Source organism: Cetorhinus maximus, chromosome 18 (assembly GCF_964194155.1).
Source record: "Cetorhinus maximus chromosome 18, sCetMax3.hap1.1, whole genome shotgun sequence".
NCBI lineage: Eukaryota > Metazoa > Chordata > Chondrichthyes > Lamniformes > Cetorhinidae > Cetorhinus > Cetorhinus maximus.
In genome coordinates, this window is record NC_135896.1 from 28,730,180 (window position 1) to 28,746,406 (window position 16,227).

General features: G+C 38.3%; 1 protein-coding gene across 3 annotated transcripts in view; it reads right to left on the reverse strand.

Moving 5' to 3' along the window:
* Window positions 1–885: 885 nt before the first annotated feature.
* The window catches only part of ttc8 (tetratricopeptide repeat domain 8), a 41,442-nt gene continuing 26,100 nt past the window's right edge, over window positions 886–16,227 (reverse strand). For all 3 annotated transcript variants that reach the window (XM_078562286.1, XM_078562285.1, XM_078562287.1), the window contains 11 exons: window positions 15,740–15,899; window positions 15,532–15,621; window positions 13,230–13,274; window positions 8,690–8,775; window positions 8,328–8,415; window positions 7,307–7,417; window positions 7,056–7,195; window positions 6,566–6,740; window positions 3,978–4,100; window positions 3,794–3,877; window positions 886–2,579 (listed from right to left, as the gene is read on the reverse strand). In XM_078562286.1, coding sequence (XP_078418412.1) covers window positions 2,463–2,579; window positions 3,794–3,877; window positions 3,978–4,100; window positions 6,566–6,740; window positions 7,056–7,195; window positions 7,307–7,417; window positions 8,328–8,415; window positions 8,690–8,775; window positions 13,230–13,274; window positions 15,532–15,621; window positions 15,740–15,899 — 1,219 coding nt within the window. In that variant the 3' untranslated portion in view covers window positions 886–2,462. The remainder of the gene's footprint in view (window positions 2,580–3,793; window positions 3,878–3,977; window positions 4,101–6,565; window positions 6,741–7,055; window positions 7,196–7,306; window positions 7,418–8,327; window positions 8,416–8,689; window positions 8,776–13,229; window positions 13,275–15,531; window positions 15,622–15,739; window positions 15,900–16,227) is intronic.

The window sequence follows — 16,227 nt, forward strand, 5'->3', positions numbered from 1 at the left end:
TTTACTTATAACGATGAGTACAGTTCAAATATACTTCATTGCTGTGATGCACTTTGGGACATCTAGAGGACACGAAAGAGGCTATACAAATGCAAGCTCGCTTTCTGTACTATAGAAGAAGTCCTGCATTTATATAGTGCCTTTCACAACCAATGGATGATTCAAAGCCCTTTACTTGAAATGAAGTACTTCTGAAGTGAAGACACTGTTGCAACACAGGAAACATGACAGCCAATTTGCACACAGCAAACCCCTACAAACAGCAATGTGATCATGACCGGATAATATTTTTTTGTGATATTAAGGAATAAATATTGGCCGGACACCAGGGATAATTCCCCTTCTCTACTTCAAAATAATGCCATGGGATCTCTTACATTTACCTGAGCAGGCAGATGGGATCTCGGTTTAACATCTCATCCAAAAAAAGCAACACCCTCAACAGTGCAGTACTCTCGCAGTACTGCACTGTAGTGTCAGCCTTGATTTTTCTGCTCAAGCCCTGGAGTGGGACATGAACCTGGAACCTTGTGACTCAGAGGTAGGGGTGCTACTAATTGAGTCACAGCTCACACTCATAAGTGTGGTATTAGACATGGATGAGGTATTGAGTGAGGTACTTCAGGGATCAATGTTTGGACCTCTGTTGTTTCTTAGATAAATCACCTGGACGCAGAACACAATATGCTTCTTAAATCGGTAGTCAAAATCCAAATAGGAAGAGCACTGAAATGGGGCAAGGCAGTTAACAATTTGCTTCAGATTTATGTGCGTTATGCAATGTAACAGACACAAAATGTAATACTTGGTGAAAAAAAATTAGCAACATAGATATAGTATCCCTGCCAACATTTTTCCCTCAATGAACACTAAACAGATGAGCGAGTCATTTACCTCATTTATTGTTTTTCAGATGTGGTTACATATAAATTGTCTGCTGTATCCTACATAACAAAAATAATTACACTTCAAGAGTAATCCACTGCCTGTGAAGCACTTCGGGTAGTTCTGGGGACATGAAAGGAGCTTTATAAATGATTTTTTATGTAAAAGAAAACAATGCAGCGACAGCCATCTGCAGTAAACACATTTTTTAATATTGCCTGTGATAGGGTAAAAACAGTTGTTACAAGCCAATCCTATTTACTGTTTCTAATTTGCTGGGTACTGTGCAACTTCCTTTACAAAATAAGTTTAAATACCATCACAAAAATAGTACATTTTTACTTTCCGGATGTGAAATGGAATTTGAATATACAAAAATTAACAAAATAGTTGCTTCCTTTAAAAGGAATGTTATAACATTGTGTCTAACTATAAACATTGTTATTTATCATTGTTGTTTCATGAGTTCTTGGGTATACATAATACTTTTAATTTTAAAATCCACTTTTAATTTTATAATCTACTTTCAGATCACCCTCAACCAACTGGCCTGACTACCATCCTGTCAGCAGGTTATGCCAGATGTATTAAGAAGCTTACTACTCTGTCCCTGTTACAGGTAGAATCTGTAAAACAGGATCAGACTTTTGAAATTTATTGCACAGTACAACCCATCAAAATCACAGATGCCAGTGCCGAACAATTCCACGTCAGTGATCTGGCATCAATTCACGTGCACATTGCGTGAACTCAGGATAGCTTGAGCAGCTCCATTAATCTAGCCTCAGAGTTTTCCTATACAGAACACTGATGGGGACACTGGGGATTGAATTTTCAAGCCGGAAAGTCGGAAGCAGAGACGGATGGGGCCTGAAAATTCTGGCACCGCCCATATGCTGGTTTCTTGACTCCGTTCCCAGTGCTGGCACTTTGGGGGAGGTGGGTTTGGGGCCTGGGATTTTCCAGTCAGCCTCCAGTTTCCCCATGTAACAGGGGCAGTTTAATTTCCTGGGGGTGGGTACTCAGCAGCTGGCCAGTTTAACAGCAGTCCAGGCAAGCCTACAGGCCTTCCCTGCTGGCCTGGGTGCAGGTGCAGCCAAAGGCCACCAATGTAGAGTGATTCAGCCACGCCACCGCACTGTTGGCCAGGCTGCCTTCTCTGTTTTTTATTTGATTTTTGTTTAAATTGATGAAGGATGCCTTTGTGTTGAACCACCCTCTCAGTTACCTTCTCAAGCTGGAAGGCTTCTGATTGGCTCTCCAACTTTGAGAGCCTGCCCACCATTCTTAATTGGAAAGGGAATCCTGTTTCCATGACAGTTAAAGGAGTGCCCCAGTCAAAATCCCAGAGTAGTCGTTTCCCCCTTGGGATGGGCTTGGGACACGTAAACAGTCCAGGCACCCGTTTCCTGCCTCCAAAGTGAAAGTTCAGCCATGTCTCAGAATATCTGAGGTAAAAAAATTAAATCACTAAATTAACAATTGTACTGTCACAACACACAATATTTAAATTATGTAATCTCTCTCCTTTAACAACAAAGAATACACCATCCCAAGATCATTGCGTCACGGTACAGTTAAAGCATGGCAAAGTGTTGTTGCAGTTGCTTGATTAATTGCTGAGTGTCAACATGTTCTGGAAATGCAGCTGCTGATTTCTGTGCAGCTATATAACTGCTCTGAAGGTCTCCAACCTGGAAGAGACAAACAGATGTAGGTGTAATGTAGATCATCCATCAAGGTACCACACATTGTAAATGTGCAAAGTGGGCACCAGCAAGTATTCTAATCTTATTTTATTTCCTAAATAAAGTGTTTCTCAAGGGTTAACTCTGCATTTTTAGATTATCATCAAGTAACCAGTTTTGAGTGTCTGTCATACAGTCCCCTATGTTGGCGCAAGCAAATTGCAGATTAGGTGACTGCTGTGCTGAACACCTCAGATTTGAGTGATTCTGACCTGGGAGTGTTGAGTGTATTCATCTGGTTTCTGGCACTTGTGCTGTAGGGTTTATTTTCCATTGTTTGACAATGTGTTCATAGGCTCCAATTTCAACCCTTTCCCCAAACCAAACCATGTGGTGGGGAAGGGGTGTAAAAATTATGGGCAATACTTATCTTCATCAGTCTGGCTGCCTTACTCACAGGCCCACATATTAACTGGCTCTTTTGAGCAGGATGCCCACAAAAACAGAGAGGGATCTTTAAATATGCAGGTCAGATTCTGCATGAGTATTTCTTTAAATTGGCAACTCTTCAAAAAGCAGAATTACCTATAATTTTTAAAGTTACATATTAATTCCATGAAAGCAAGAATTTTCACAATGTATTACTAATAATATTGGACCAAAAGGATATAAGTGTGTGAAATAAGAACAAAAGACTAACAATAAAATTAAAAACAAAACAATTTACAATCCAACAATTGTTACTATATGGTTTAGAATAAAAAAAATGAGAAAGCCTAAAAAAGTCTATTGACCATCTTTGTAGAGACTACAAGTTTATTTTTCTTCCAATGTTCTTCTCTCCTAAAGTGTTTTCTCATGCTTAGACATGGTTATGAGAGCCTGTTGGTTACTTGCCCAAAAACTGTCTTGACAGCAAGTGTCACAGCATTACATAAACATGAATTGGCACCATGGCTGAACCTAAGCCAAACCTCATCTAATGTCTACACACAAGCACCTGCTAAGAAGGAGGTGGATCTCTTGCCAATTTGATTCCTCCCTAATTTAGGGGTGTTGTGGCCAACTGCAGTGCCCCTACAATGCCCTGGTCAAAATCAGTAAGCTAAGCATTTTACAAATGAGCACTCCTGATACCAAGACTCTCAGCTGGGAACAAAATATTATAAAATTGGCAATTAAATCTCTAGGTCAAGTATTTTTTTCTAAATATTGATTACCTTATCTGAAAGTGCAGCAAAGTTATAATGTGGTTCATACATATGAGGGGCCAGTGCTGCGGCTGTCTGCAGAAATCCCCGGGCCTGAAACCATCAATGAAGGATTAGATACATGGAATGAAGTAATGGTTTATTTCTAAATTATTTTTTCCTACTTACATATAAGATAACTCTGGCAGCTCACCTGTTCATGGTGACCTTTGCGCATCTCCAGGACAGCTAAATTGTTATAAGCTTCTGCATGATCATTGTTGTTGGCTAGTGCCAGTTTAAAGCACTGGTAGGCCAAATTCATATCTCCTATTCCCTAAAAACATGCAATATGATGTCCAGTTACAAATAACACACAAAGCGAGGGCTCTATATCATCCACAAGAAAACAAATGATCAAAAATGCATATCTTATTTATCTCATGTCATAAACCAACTTGGAATTGCAATTCACTTTAAATAATTCAAACCATGTTTTAAAAAAAATGTGTAGGAATTCATTATTGTGTGCAGTGTAAAAACCACAATGGACCTGGAAAGCAAATGGTCTTTTGTTCTGCTGTAAATACTTTCTAATACTTCAATGCGGTTAATTAAATAAATCCGGAATAAAATCTAGCATCAGTAATGATGGTCATGAAACTACTTGATTGTTGCAAAAACCCAACTTGTTCATTGATGTCCTTTTAGGGAAAGAAATCTGCCGTCCTTAACTGGTCTGGCCTATATGAGACTCCAGACTCATAACAATGTGGTCGACTCAAAACAGCCCTCTGAACTGGCCTAGCAAGCCACTCAATTGTATTCAAGAAGGCAGCTCACCACCACCTTCTCAAGAGCAATAAATGTTGGCCTTGGCAGTGACGTCAACATCACAGGCCAGCTTGGCACCTGGTGAAATCTCCAAAAACTGACCTAAATCCCAATCTAATATTGCATGCCTCTGTCCCGAAGTTCTGGAGAGTTGCCGGCCTCTGATGGCCTGGCAGCTCTCAAAGAAGGGACTTCCTGTCCGAGAGGCTGAAATCCCACTTCTAGTCTATTAACGGCCAACCGGTCATTAAATGGCCATGGGTAGTCAGTGTTCCCCTTGGTGGATTCTTCCTGAATTTTTAGCCGGAGGCTGGTAGAGTGGGTGGGGTGGGGGGTGCGGGTGCGGCAGTTGCTAATTCCTGGGCCTCAAATAATTCAGCCCAGTGTTTCAAGTAATATGCAGGTTCCCTGTTCAGGTAAGTCGTGCCTTCCCTGATGCTAATGATTTTGCTTGGGCTATTATTCTTCAGAACTTTATGCTCCATTTGTTGGAAAGATACAGTGCTGCTTCCCACATGTTGATCCTCTGTATGAGGTTGTACTATTTTGTCTTAAAGAAAAAGGGGGTGACAATTAGTGCATGGTTGTTGAAAAGGTGAGTGGAGATGTGTATAACTTGTGCATCTACTGAGTGCAAGTTTGTGGACTATTAAGTGAGGAAAGAATCCTGGAAGGAGTTGCTGGTTGCACAAGTGCTGCTACACGAGAAGAAAATGATGTTAGTGTCTGTTGTGAAGAATACAAAGGAAGAGAAAGAGAGGTGTTGTACAGTGCCCTTGTGACTGTATGCTTAAGGCTATAATGGAGCAGAGAGAAATGGTTGGCAGTGTTATGAAGAGAGGTGGACAGATGAGGTTTACTCATTTGCTGTTCTTGAGAGGTTGTTGAACCTCTTCCTCACTGTATCCACATCCTAAGGATTATGTTGATGAGCCTGACCCTCTCAGCCACCTCTGTCCAGGCCTCCTGTAGTGGGTCTGGTGATGTTCCTGCGGATGTTAAGAAACAATCTCTCTCTCCTTGCCCAGACCTCTTCCACCAATTTCTCCAGGGAGGCATCTGACAGTCTGAGGTCAGCTGTGCAACTCATTTCAGAGACACCCGGCTAGCAACAGTGAAAAACAGGAATGCAACCTCACTTTAAGATGTGCATTGTTGTTTTAAATAGGCCATGGGCAGCCTGCTAGAAGTTTCACCACAAGAGTGGGCTCACTGTCCTTTTCCTGAAGCAATCAGAAAGGCAGTTACTCTAATAAATTATATTGAAATGATGCCCAGGGGTTAAAATCATTCAGGCCTGATGCCAGCAAGGTCAAAGGACAGCAGATTTCTTTCCCCATGTCACCTTCCCCAACCAATGCTAACTCAGATTTAAAATCGTGGATATACCATTTACTATAATATATTATGGAAATTGATAACTAACTTAATATATTTGACAAAATTAATTGAACTGCAGGTCAATATTATCATAAGTGCATTTCAGCAGTATGCATTCAATGTATTTTTTCTAAAGTTATGATGCAAAATGATTCAGAAAATCTTCAAGGACATGTGTATGTTACACTTTCAGTAACTATTTTCAGTAACAAATATTTAAGTACTGCTGTAAATACATTAACGAGCAGTCATCTGAATATGATTTGTCTAGGATAGAAACAGAAAAGGATAGTTAATCTGGAAAAGAACAGACTTACTAGTTATTTGTCAAATTATCAATTTTTAAAAATAAAGTATGGTAACTATATCACCATCATATTTATCAATTAATATTAATTTACTACTTCCGTTGATCTCATTTTTCGGAACCATTATACCGTACAACTATTTATTCACCAGCTTGGCTCAAGTGGAGAATAAACACCAGCACGGACTGGCTAAGTGGAGTGGCCAGTTTCTGTACTGTATATTCTATATGATTGCAAAGGAAGAAATTACAATAATTTCTGTAATGAAGTCACTACATACCACTGCTACATGGCCAAGATTGTACCATACATCAGCCACTTCCTCATCATTCACAGCCAGTGAGAGTGCTCTTTGAAATGAACTCAGAGTCATGTCATACTGTTGTGCATAAAAGCAGCAGAGCCCTAGGTTGTTGAAGAGCTGACAGTTATAAACACCCATTTGGAGAAGTCGTCTGAAGAAAAGAAAATTGTTTTCAATATAATTTAAAAAAAAAATTCTTTGAACTCTCTCCATGCCAAATAAAAATTGCAACAAGCCCGATGTTTTAGATATTGATACTCATAGTGGATCATTCAGGCCAGCAAAGCCTGAATCCAAAATCATCTTCACCCAGTAACCCAGTTTGCACTAAGCAAGAATCACATAAAGGCAAACATCATTGGAAACCTAATTAATTTCCCCATCCTAACTCTAGTTGTTTTATTAAAGTTGTTTGGTGGTCACAATCTGTAGCTAATTTATATATTAATACATCTTCTGGTCTCACCTATAGAATCGTAGTGCAATCTCTGGCTGGTCTGAATAAAAATGATTACTCCCTATGCAGGCAATGGCTTCTACATTAGTATTATCTTGTTTTAAAACATCCTTGTAATATTCAGTGGCTGATACAATGTTGTTCATTTCCTGTTGAATTCAAGAATAACATCAATTTATTATAAAGTGTCAATGCAGTATGTTTTGGAAAGATTTTCTAAATTCTTAACACAGGATAGACAAGTGATGTGCAGCACGTACATCATGTATACGAGCTATTCCTGTAAGCAGCGTAACTTCCCCTGGGAAACGATCCAGTCCTTGCTTGAAAAGGCTTAATGCTGTCAATGGCTGGTCTAAACGAACATAGACCTGTTTGAATGAATCGAGAACTATTTAAGCAGATACAAGAATTTGAGTGCAACTTCCTTTATTCATTAATCTTATCCGAATTGATCTGGTAACTACTTTTAATAACATATGGGGCTAGAATGCTGTTATTAGTGAGACAAATGGCACTTGCGGTTATTTATTTGTAAATGGTTAAAAAAAATCTTCAGGCAAGGGACAAATATATAGTTCAAGGCGAATATTTAAAGGTAACTGTCCGAGTTGCCTCATTCCATTGTTAGCTTTTCAAAATGGCATTTCAATGTCTGTCTCAACATCAACAATCATTGAACGTCATGATGCTGCTGTATTTGCACCATAGATACAAACTAAACTTTCAGCAGATATTTAGAGCTAGTAATTAGTAACGTAATTACCCTTTAACGAAGTGTAAGCATTAATGTCTGCCAATCTGGCACTGAAAATTAACTAATACAAGAATGGAGACTAAATCCTTCAAGGTTTTGAATTTTTCAGAGATTTTAAAGTGCCTATTCTTAAAATCTATTTTTCTTAATTTTCCTTTGTATTTTTTCCTCCCTCTCTTTATCCAATCTTTCTTTCCCTCCCTTTATTTCCCTTTCTGTACCTGATTTTACTTTAAATTCACTTCCTTTAATTCATCCTCCTTCTCATTCCTTCCTCTGTTTATTTCCCAATCGTTAAATCTTGCTGGTTAAGGAGACAGACTCCTTGTTGGTTACCCTGTTCACTCAGCTCTGAGATGTCTTGTTTCCCTCACTAGCTCACACTTTCAGCAAATTTATGGGAATTTTTTTTCAAACTGAAGGGTGCAGCAGCAAAGCTAACCAACAGCAATGTTAGATGCCATGTTACAGCAAAATTGGGCCCTGATTCAGAGAAGTGCTCTAAATATCATACAGCTGCTTACCTTTGCCAGGTAAAGAACTGTATCAACCATTTCCTGTTGTTTGAATGCAGATTTAAACTGCTTCTCTGCTTCACGATACAAACCCAATCTTTTAGGGACAGAGAATCAGACAATATAGTTTAAAAACTGTAGAATGCGTTGAAAGTATCCATTCATTTGTCATGTTTTGTATTATATTTTCCTTTATTCAAAACGACAATGTTTTGTAGAAATTTTCATATAATAGCTAATGGATGCACTGCAGCTATGGATCAATGATTCCCCCATTACATAATTAATACACAAAACAGTGAACACAACAATCACATACAATGTATTTGTCTTCTCTAATTAAACATAAATGTAAATCTAAGTCCATTTACCTGTAGTAACATTTTCCAATTTGTACCTTCCACCACCAATCTTTAAACTGGGAATGCTCAGTAGCTAGGGCTGCCAAATCTAAAGCCTGTTAGAAAAAAAAATCCAATTCTTACTGTAAAGCTTTACTGAGCTAATCATTGCAAAATATTTTTTAAAAATAAGTAAACATTGATTGATTCCCCATAGTGCTGTGCACAGTGAATTATAACTCAGTGCAATCTTCAGTTGAAACAGGTTTAAAGGGCAGGGGTAACTGAAACAGTGCACCAAGAAGTAAGATAGTTCTCATTTTAAAGGCATACATTTTATCATTTTTTAATCTAATGTTTGATTTGATATTATTGAGTTGTTTATGTTAAAATCTTTCTTCTGCGCACACTTCTGGTCAACTTTTCCATTATAAATAGAAAATGTTGCAGCATTACTGATGGTGGGAAGGTGTAATTACAATATGAAAAGTTTACATAGACAATTTCCATTATAAGTGTGGATCTAAGATCTTTAAAGAGTGAATATCCTATTTACCAAAAAAAACCACTCAAAACATAGAATATGAAAATACTATAAGTGATGCTGATAGGTGTGGTCAAAAGAGAAATATTTTTGAGTATTTTATAGAATCTGTTGGGAGGTTTTACCTATGTTACCTGAAGGAATCTATCTTTTTTCTGTGAAACGCAAGCGTCTTGTATGGAGGATGGAAAATTAATAATATTCTCAAGTGATAAAACCAATAATTGTGCATGGCATTTGAAAAGAGCCAATTGACTTTTTCAATTGTTTATAAATCGCAGCCAGCAAAAAATGAGAAATTATAATAGCTCAGTGTTGGTTGCTGTGAGACATGGAATGATTAAAAACTGTTTATGGAGTATACAGTTTTGATTTAAGTGCAGGAACTGCATTAGACTGAAGAAAGAGTGGTAATGTCTGTTCGTGATGATAATATATATTGATCTTCAATAAGAAGCTGCATACAATTGACAGTGATTGTACCCACAAGGAACAAAAATAAATTGTTTGCTTTACATAATGCAAATTTGCATTGACAGTAAGTTAGGAGGCACAGTAAATTGTGTAGATGGAGTAGGAATGTACAGAATGACACAGACAGACTATGTTAGTCAGTAAAACCATGGCAGACATAGTTCCACATAGGAAAGTGCGAGGTCATCGACTTTGGATCCAAAGAAAGAAAAATCAGGATATCTTCTGAGAAACTAGGAGCTGTGGAAGAGTAAAAGGATTTAGGTGTTCATGTATACGAATCAATAAAAGCTAGTGCAGAGATCCAAAATGTAGTCCAAAAAGCTAATGGAGTTTTGACTTTTTAATCAAAAGTGAAACTGTGATGCTTCAGTTGTATAGAACCTAGGTCAGATCCTAACTAGGATACTGTGTCTACTTTTAGGCATTGAACTTTAAGGAGGATGTATTGGCCTTGGCAGTGCAGATTTACCAGAAAGATACCTGAACTTAAAGAGTTATATTATGAGAATGGGTTAAGTTTTGAATGTTGAGGGATAATCGAATCGAAGTATTTAAAATGATAAAGAGATTGAATAGAAAGGAGCTATTTCTCTTGGGTGGGCAAATTCAGGACAAGAGGGCACGATCTCAAAATCAGAGCTAAGCCATTTAGAAATTAAATTGGAAAGCAATTTTTTTCATGCAATGTGCAGTGGAAATCTGGAACTCCCTCCCCAGATGGCTGTTGATGCTGGATCAATTGAAATTTTCAAAAAAGGGGGTCAATGGATTTTTGATGGGAAAGGGTAACAAGGGACATGGAACAAAAGATAAATAACTGGAGTTAAGGTGTACATCAGCTATAACCTAATTGAATACCAGAACAAGCTCGAGGAGCTGAATGTTCCGATGTACCTATGCAATCTGTGCAGAAGGAGCTAAAGTGTTAGAGCAGTTTCATTAAACATTTACAATTATGTAACATTTTAGACCATTAGGGCAACCCTAAGCAAAGTAAAATCATCTTTCACCCTAGTGATATCACAAGACAATATAATCTGGCTTGAAATTTATAATTTATTTCAAACATGACTAGTTGTAGATGGGAGCAGAAAATTGCAAAAGAACATTAATAGATTAAGTGGTGGAAAAACTGTGACAGATGGTGTGAAGTCATCCACTTTGTGCCCAAGATAGATCAGCGTGTTTTATATGTGGCAAGAACTAGGAACTAAGCATGAGCAGATTTAGGGTTCAAAATACAGAAATCACTAAAAGCTAGTGGAGAGGTACAAAAAATAATTTATAAGACTAATGGAATATTAGCCTTTGCCTCAAGAGGGCTGGAATTCAAAGGGATGCAAGTTATTTTACAGCTGAACAGAGCTCTGGTTTCACCACATTTGGGGTACAGCATTCAACTCTGGGAGCTGCACCTCAGGAAGGATATATTGGCCTTGGAGAGGGTGCAGCACAGGTTCACCAGAATAATACTGGGGCTAAAAAGATTACATTGATACTGGGGCTAAAAAGATTACATTGAGAGCAGGTTCCATACATACAATAGGCTTGTAATCCAATGAATACAGAAGTGTAAGGAGTAAGACGATTACAAGATTTGTCAGACTAAATGGAGGAGTTTCCACTGGTAGGAGTTCTCAGAACAAGGACTATCACCTTAAAATTGGAGCTAGACTGTTCAAGAGAAGCACTCCTTCAAAGAAAGGGTAGCGGAAATATGGAAATCTCTCCCCCCAAAAAGCTGCTGAGTCTCGGTCAATTGAAAATTTTAAAACTGAGACTGAAGGATTTTTGTTCAACAAGGGTATTAAGGGTTACAGAACCAGGGTGGGTAGATGGAGTTGAGCTACAGATCAGCCACGATGTAACTGAATGACAGAACAGGCTGGAGGGGCTGAATAGCCTACTCTTGTTCCTATATTAATTGTCTGCAAGTTCTCCAAGAAGTCCAACTCATGGAAAAAATTAATTTTTATTATCTTCAAGTACATTTTGCCAGAATCTTGTTTTACCAGATTGTGATGCCTGGAATTTAACAAGTGACAACTTTAATAATTGCCACATACTTCATATTTTTCATGATGGAACATTACAATTGTTATATAATGCATATTATTCCATGTTTCCATAGACTCAACGCTATGTATTACAGTACTCTCTAACTTGCAATATTATGCTATATGTGTTCACCCACGTTTTTATTTTATTCGTTCTTGGGATGCGAGGGTTGCAGACAAGGCCAGCATTAGTTGCCAATAATAAAATCAGAAAATGCTGGAAAAACTGAGCAGGTCTGGCAGCATTTGTGGAGAAACAGAGTTAATGTTGAGTCCTTTTGCCTCTTCTTCAGAGGAGTCTTTTCAGTCATACGGACTCAAAACATTAACTCTACTTCTCTCTCCACAGACGCTGCCAGACCTGCTCAGTTTTTCCAGCATTTTCTGTTTTTATTTCAGATTTCCAGCATTCACAGTATTTTGCTTTTATATTAATTGCCCATCCCTAATTGCCCTTAAGCAGGTAGTGTTGAGCCACTTTTTTGCAGCACTGCAGTCTATGTGGTGAAGGTACACCCACAGTGCTTTTTTCTGTAGTGGTTTAATACAACTGAGTGGCTTGCTAGACTGTTTGAGGCAAGAGTCAATCACATTACTGAGAGGAGGTGGTGGAATAGTGATATTGTCACTGGGCTAGTAATTCAGAGACCCAGGGTAATGCTCTGGGGACCCGGGTTTGAATCAGATGGTGGAATTTGAACTCAATAAAAATCTGGAATTAAAAGTCTAATGATGACCATGAAACCATTGTCGATTGTTGTAAAATCCCATCTGGTTCACTAATGTCCTTGAGGGAAGGAAATCTGCCATCCTTACCTGGTCTGGCCTACATGTGACTCCAGACTCGCAGCAATGTGGTTGACTCTTAACTGCCCCCTGAACAAGCGCAATATGGGACGGGCAATAAATACTGGCCTAGCCAGTGACCTAGCCCACTTAACCCACATATGAATTTTTAAAAAAAAATTACTGTGGATCTGGAGTCCCATGTAGGCCAGACTAGGTAAAAGGTGGCAGATTTCCTCTCCTGTATGACATTTGTTAATGTCCTTCATTAACAAAGGACAGACAAAAATCTGGTAGTTTCATGATCATTATTAATGACAGTAGAATTTCTCTGATTACATTAGGATCTTCTATAAACATTCTACCTTAAAGTGGCTTTGTTAAACATGAGTACAGTAATTTTATGGGAACCTAGTAGATTTTGCAAATTTACACCACACATATGGAAAATTGTAGAGGTGCAACTACTCCAGGCTGGAATCCCTAATATGCATTCCCATCACCAAAGCTTGGTGTTGAGAGTGGTAATTGAGGAAAATCTGTCCCTTTAGGAAAATCAAAAGACATTTTCATACATCTGTTTTTCAGCATACTTATGTTTTGCAGTGTATTTTTATCAGTTACATGCCCAGGTTTACTGTACGTTACTGAAATAAAGTCATGGTAGAAACTGCAATTCTATAGTAGGTATTTATTGATAACTTACAGTTTTGACATCATTTTCATGATGGAAAATATATTCAAACAGTGCCTGAAAAATACACAACGCACAATAGTTTACCATTTTTCCAATCCAACATTTGCACACGCCAATAAAAATGAACACATCTTGTCTTGCCTGCACAGAATAAGGGTGAGGCTGGAGAAATCTCACTGACATTTTTTTTTGCTGGGTCCGCACTTCATTAGTGCAGCACACAATTGTCCAGTTGGCATTTCAATGGTTACTGCCAGTCTCAATTATAATATATTGCAAAATATTAAAGATACCTAGCCCATTTTGCTGTATTTTTAAAGCAGAAATGTATTATGTGTGCTGTTTGCACTAGTGGTTTGACCTATGAAGGAAGTTCCATGTTCAATCAAGAATTTTTTGTTAAGAATGTCTCCTTTCATTGCAACTTTTCTATATCACAACAGTAACTTCAAACTTCATTGGCTGTAAAGCACTTTGAAATGTTCTGTGGTCATGAAAGGTGTTTTTAAAAAAAAAAATTCTTTCTTTCAATTCAGGAGCCCAGACTGGTTCCTTCATCAGGACCTCACTGGTTGGGTCCACTTTCACTCATCTGGGGAGTTCAGCATCACCTCGTGAAGAGCAATAAATGCTGGCCTTGCCATCGGCCATGAACAAACATTAAAAAAAATCCTTATTTACATAGCATATACAGCATAGAAACAGGCCATTCAGCCTAACCAGACATGCCTGCATTTATGCTCCACTCAAGCCTCCTCACCTAAACCTGCTATTGTAAGCCTCTATTCCCTTTTCCATCATATGCTTTAGCTTCCCCTGAGATGCAGCTATGCTAGAAGTTTTTTTCTCTGATTTTCCTATTGGAGTGCTCTTATATTGTTGACATGCAGTTATGCTCTTTCCACAAGTGGAATCATTCTCTCTGGATTCACTCTGTCAAAACCTTTCATAACTTTAAAAGCCTCAATTAGGTCACCCCTGTGCCTTCTTTTTTCAAGAGAGAGACACAGCCTATTCATCCACTTGCCTCAATGACTGCTAGAGATATGCCGGGTCTCAGCTAAACAGGATTCTGAGCAACAGGAGCCACCAACGGGCGCAAGAGAACAGCACTAAGATTTGGAGCCAATTCTGGTTGTAGAATGGGGGTGAAGGCTAGATGGGGAGGACCGAGATTTCATTGTGGGACCTGGGGTAGTCCTGCTCCTTCTGGTCCACAAAGACCCCTTAAAAGATTTTTTTTTAAACTTACTTTCTTGGCCCTCTATTGGCCCCGATTCCGTTTGCTGCCAAGTTTCTCTGGCGGTTTGCACTGATTTAGACTTTCATGACAGAGTTAAAATTGCAGCAAGGTTCTATTTGCATCATAGGTTCCCTGCTTTCAAATGTTTGAGACTCTTCTCTCTTCGGCAATGACCTCCCAGGTCTCTCAAAACCCTAGTGGTAAATTAGTGCCTAGTTCTTGGCTCTGTAGAAGGAGCTCTGGAGTAGAAGTGACATAATTACATTTTAAAAATACAAGTGGACCAAGCTGTAAGTCTCAGCTACAAGAATGTTAAAATTAAACCTAAAATAGTTAACTTTAAAAACAAAAATTCCCAAATCTTTAAAATGGGGATTTAAAGCCTGTGTGATCAAAACTAGTTGAATAAAAATTCCACTAGTGTTACACAAGTTTCTGCATCAATTCATTTGCATAGCATAAAACAAATCTTTCATGAACCAGCGCAATTGGGCAGTGGTTTAGAACTTAATTTTTTTCTCAATTAAAAAGCCCCTGATACATTCAAGAGTAGTCACCTGGTGCAGTTTTATTGATATAACTGAAAATAGGCTTATCACGTAAAAATAAGTATTTTTGATCAGAGAGTCCAATCTCCCAATTGTGAGTAACCTGATTTTAAATAACTGAAAATGACCCTTAAAAAACTATTCAGGACCATTTGGTTTCACGGGTGGGCAGCATTCAGTTTCTTAGGAAATTAAAAAGGTGCCTATTATTGCCCTTGCACCCAAAAAGTTTAATTTTAAAAGCCTATTTGAAGCCTGCAAACAGGCAAATTCGCTGTGGTGAAATAATTCGATCAGGTGCAGTGGGCGATCTGGTACAGTTGGCAGAGTTTGCTTCCAGCGCAATGCTTTTAAAACTAGTGCAAAAACAGCAGGAGCTCAATTTGTACTAGACATAATTTGCGTTTGAAATTCTCCAATCCCCTGTGCTGGTTTGGTGGATTTAGGGTGAATTCCACTGGAAATAGCAGTGCAACCTAGCAGAAAAGCCATGCCTATGTATATAGAATGTGGCACAAACCTTAGCTAAATTTGGTTTCCCAGCATATTTGGTTAAATTTAATCTGGATAAATTAATAAATGGTCCATCAGGACTAGTAAGCATGGAGGCCTAAAGGAGAGAAAAAATATTAAGAATATTAAACTGCAATTCCAACAGAATTTGATTACAAAATTGATGATTATGAAAAATAATTGAAATTTAAAAACGATGCTTCTACAAAATTTACCGTCCCCAGCCTAACAAATCTCCCAGAAGCACTTGTTACTGGCCGGGCAGTGTAGGCAGTTCTCGGGGTCTTGATAGCCTGCTCCATAGTGCCAGGTCTGCCAGACTGGGTGCCTGGTCTAACAAACCCAGTAATGGGTCTTCCTGACTGAGACATGGGTCTATGAAAAGAGATAAACAATTTGAACAGAAACACAATTAAAATGTTACAAGGAAAATTAACTGTTGATTTATGGACAGCTGAATGATTGACATTTGTTTTTAAATAGAATTTCAAAACTGCTACTTGTTAGAGGAAGCTTAGCTTCACACCTTAAAGCTGAGTGACTGACTTGACAATTAAAACAATATCCAGGGACAGATGTATTAGTTTATTAGTTAATTCCATACATCCCCTTTAAAAAAATTTTTAGTGCACCTGTCTCATTTCTCACCTCATTATTCAATGTCATGTCTACCTGAAGCAAAATAATTATTTAATATATCTGC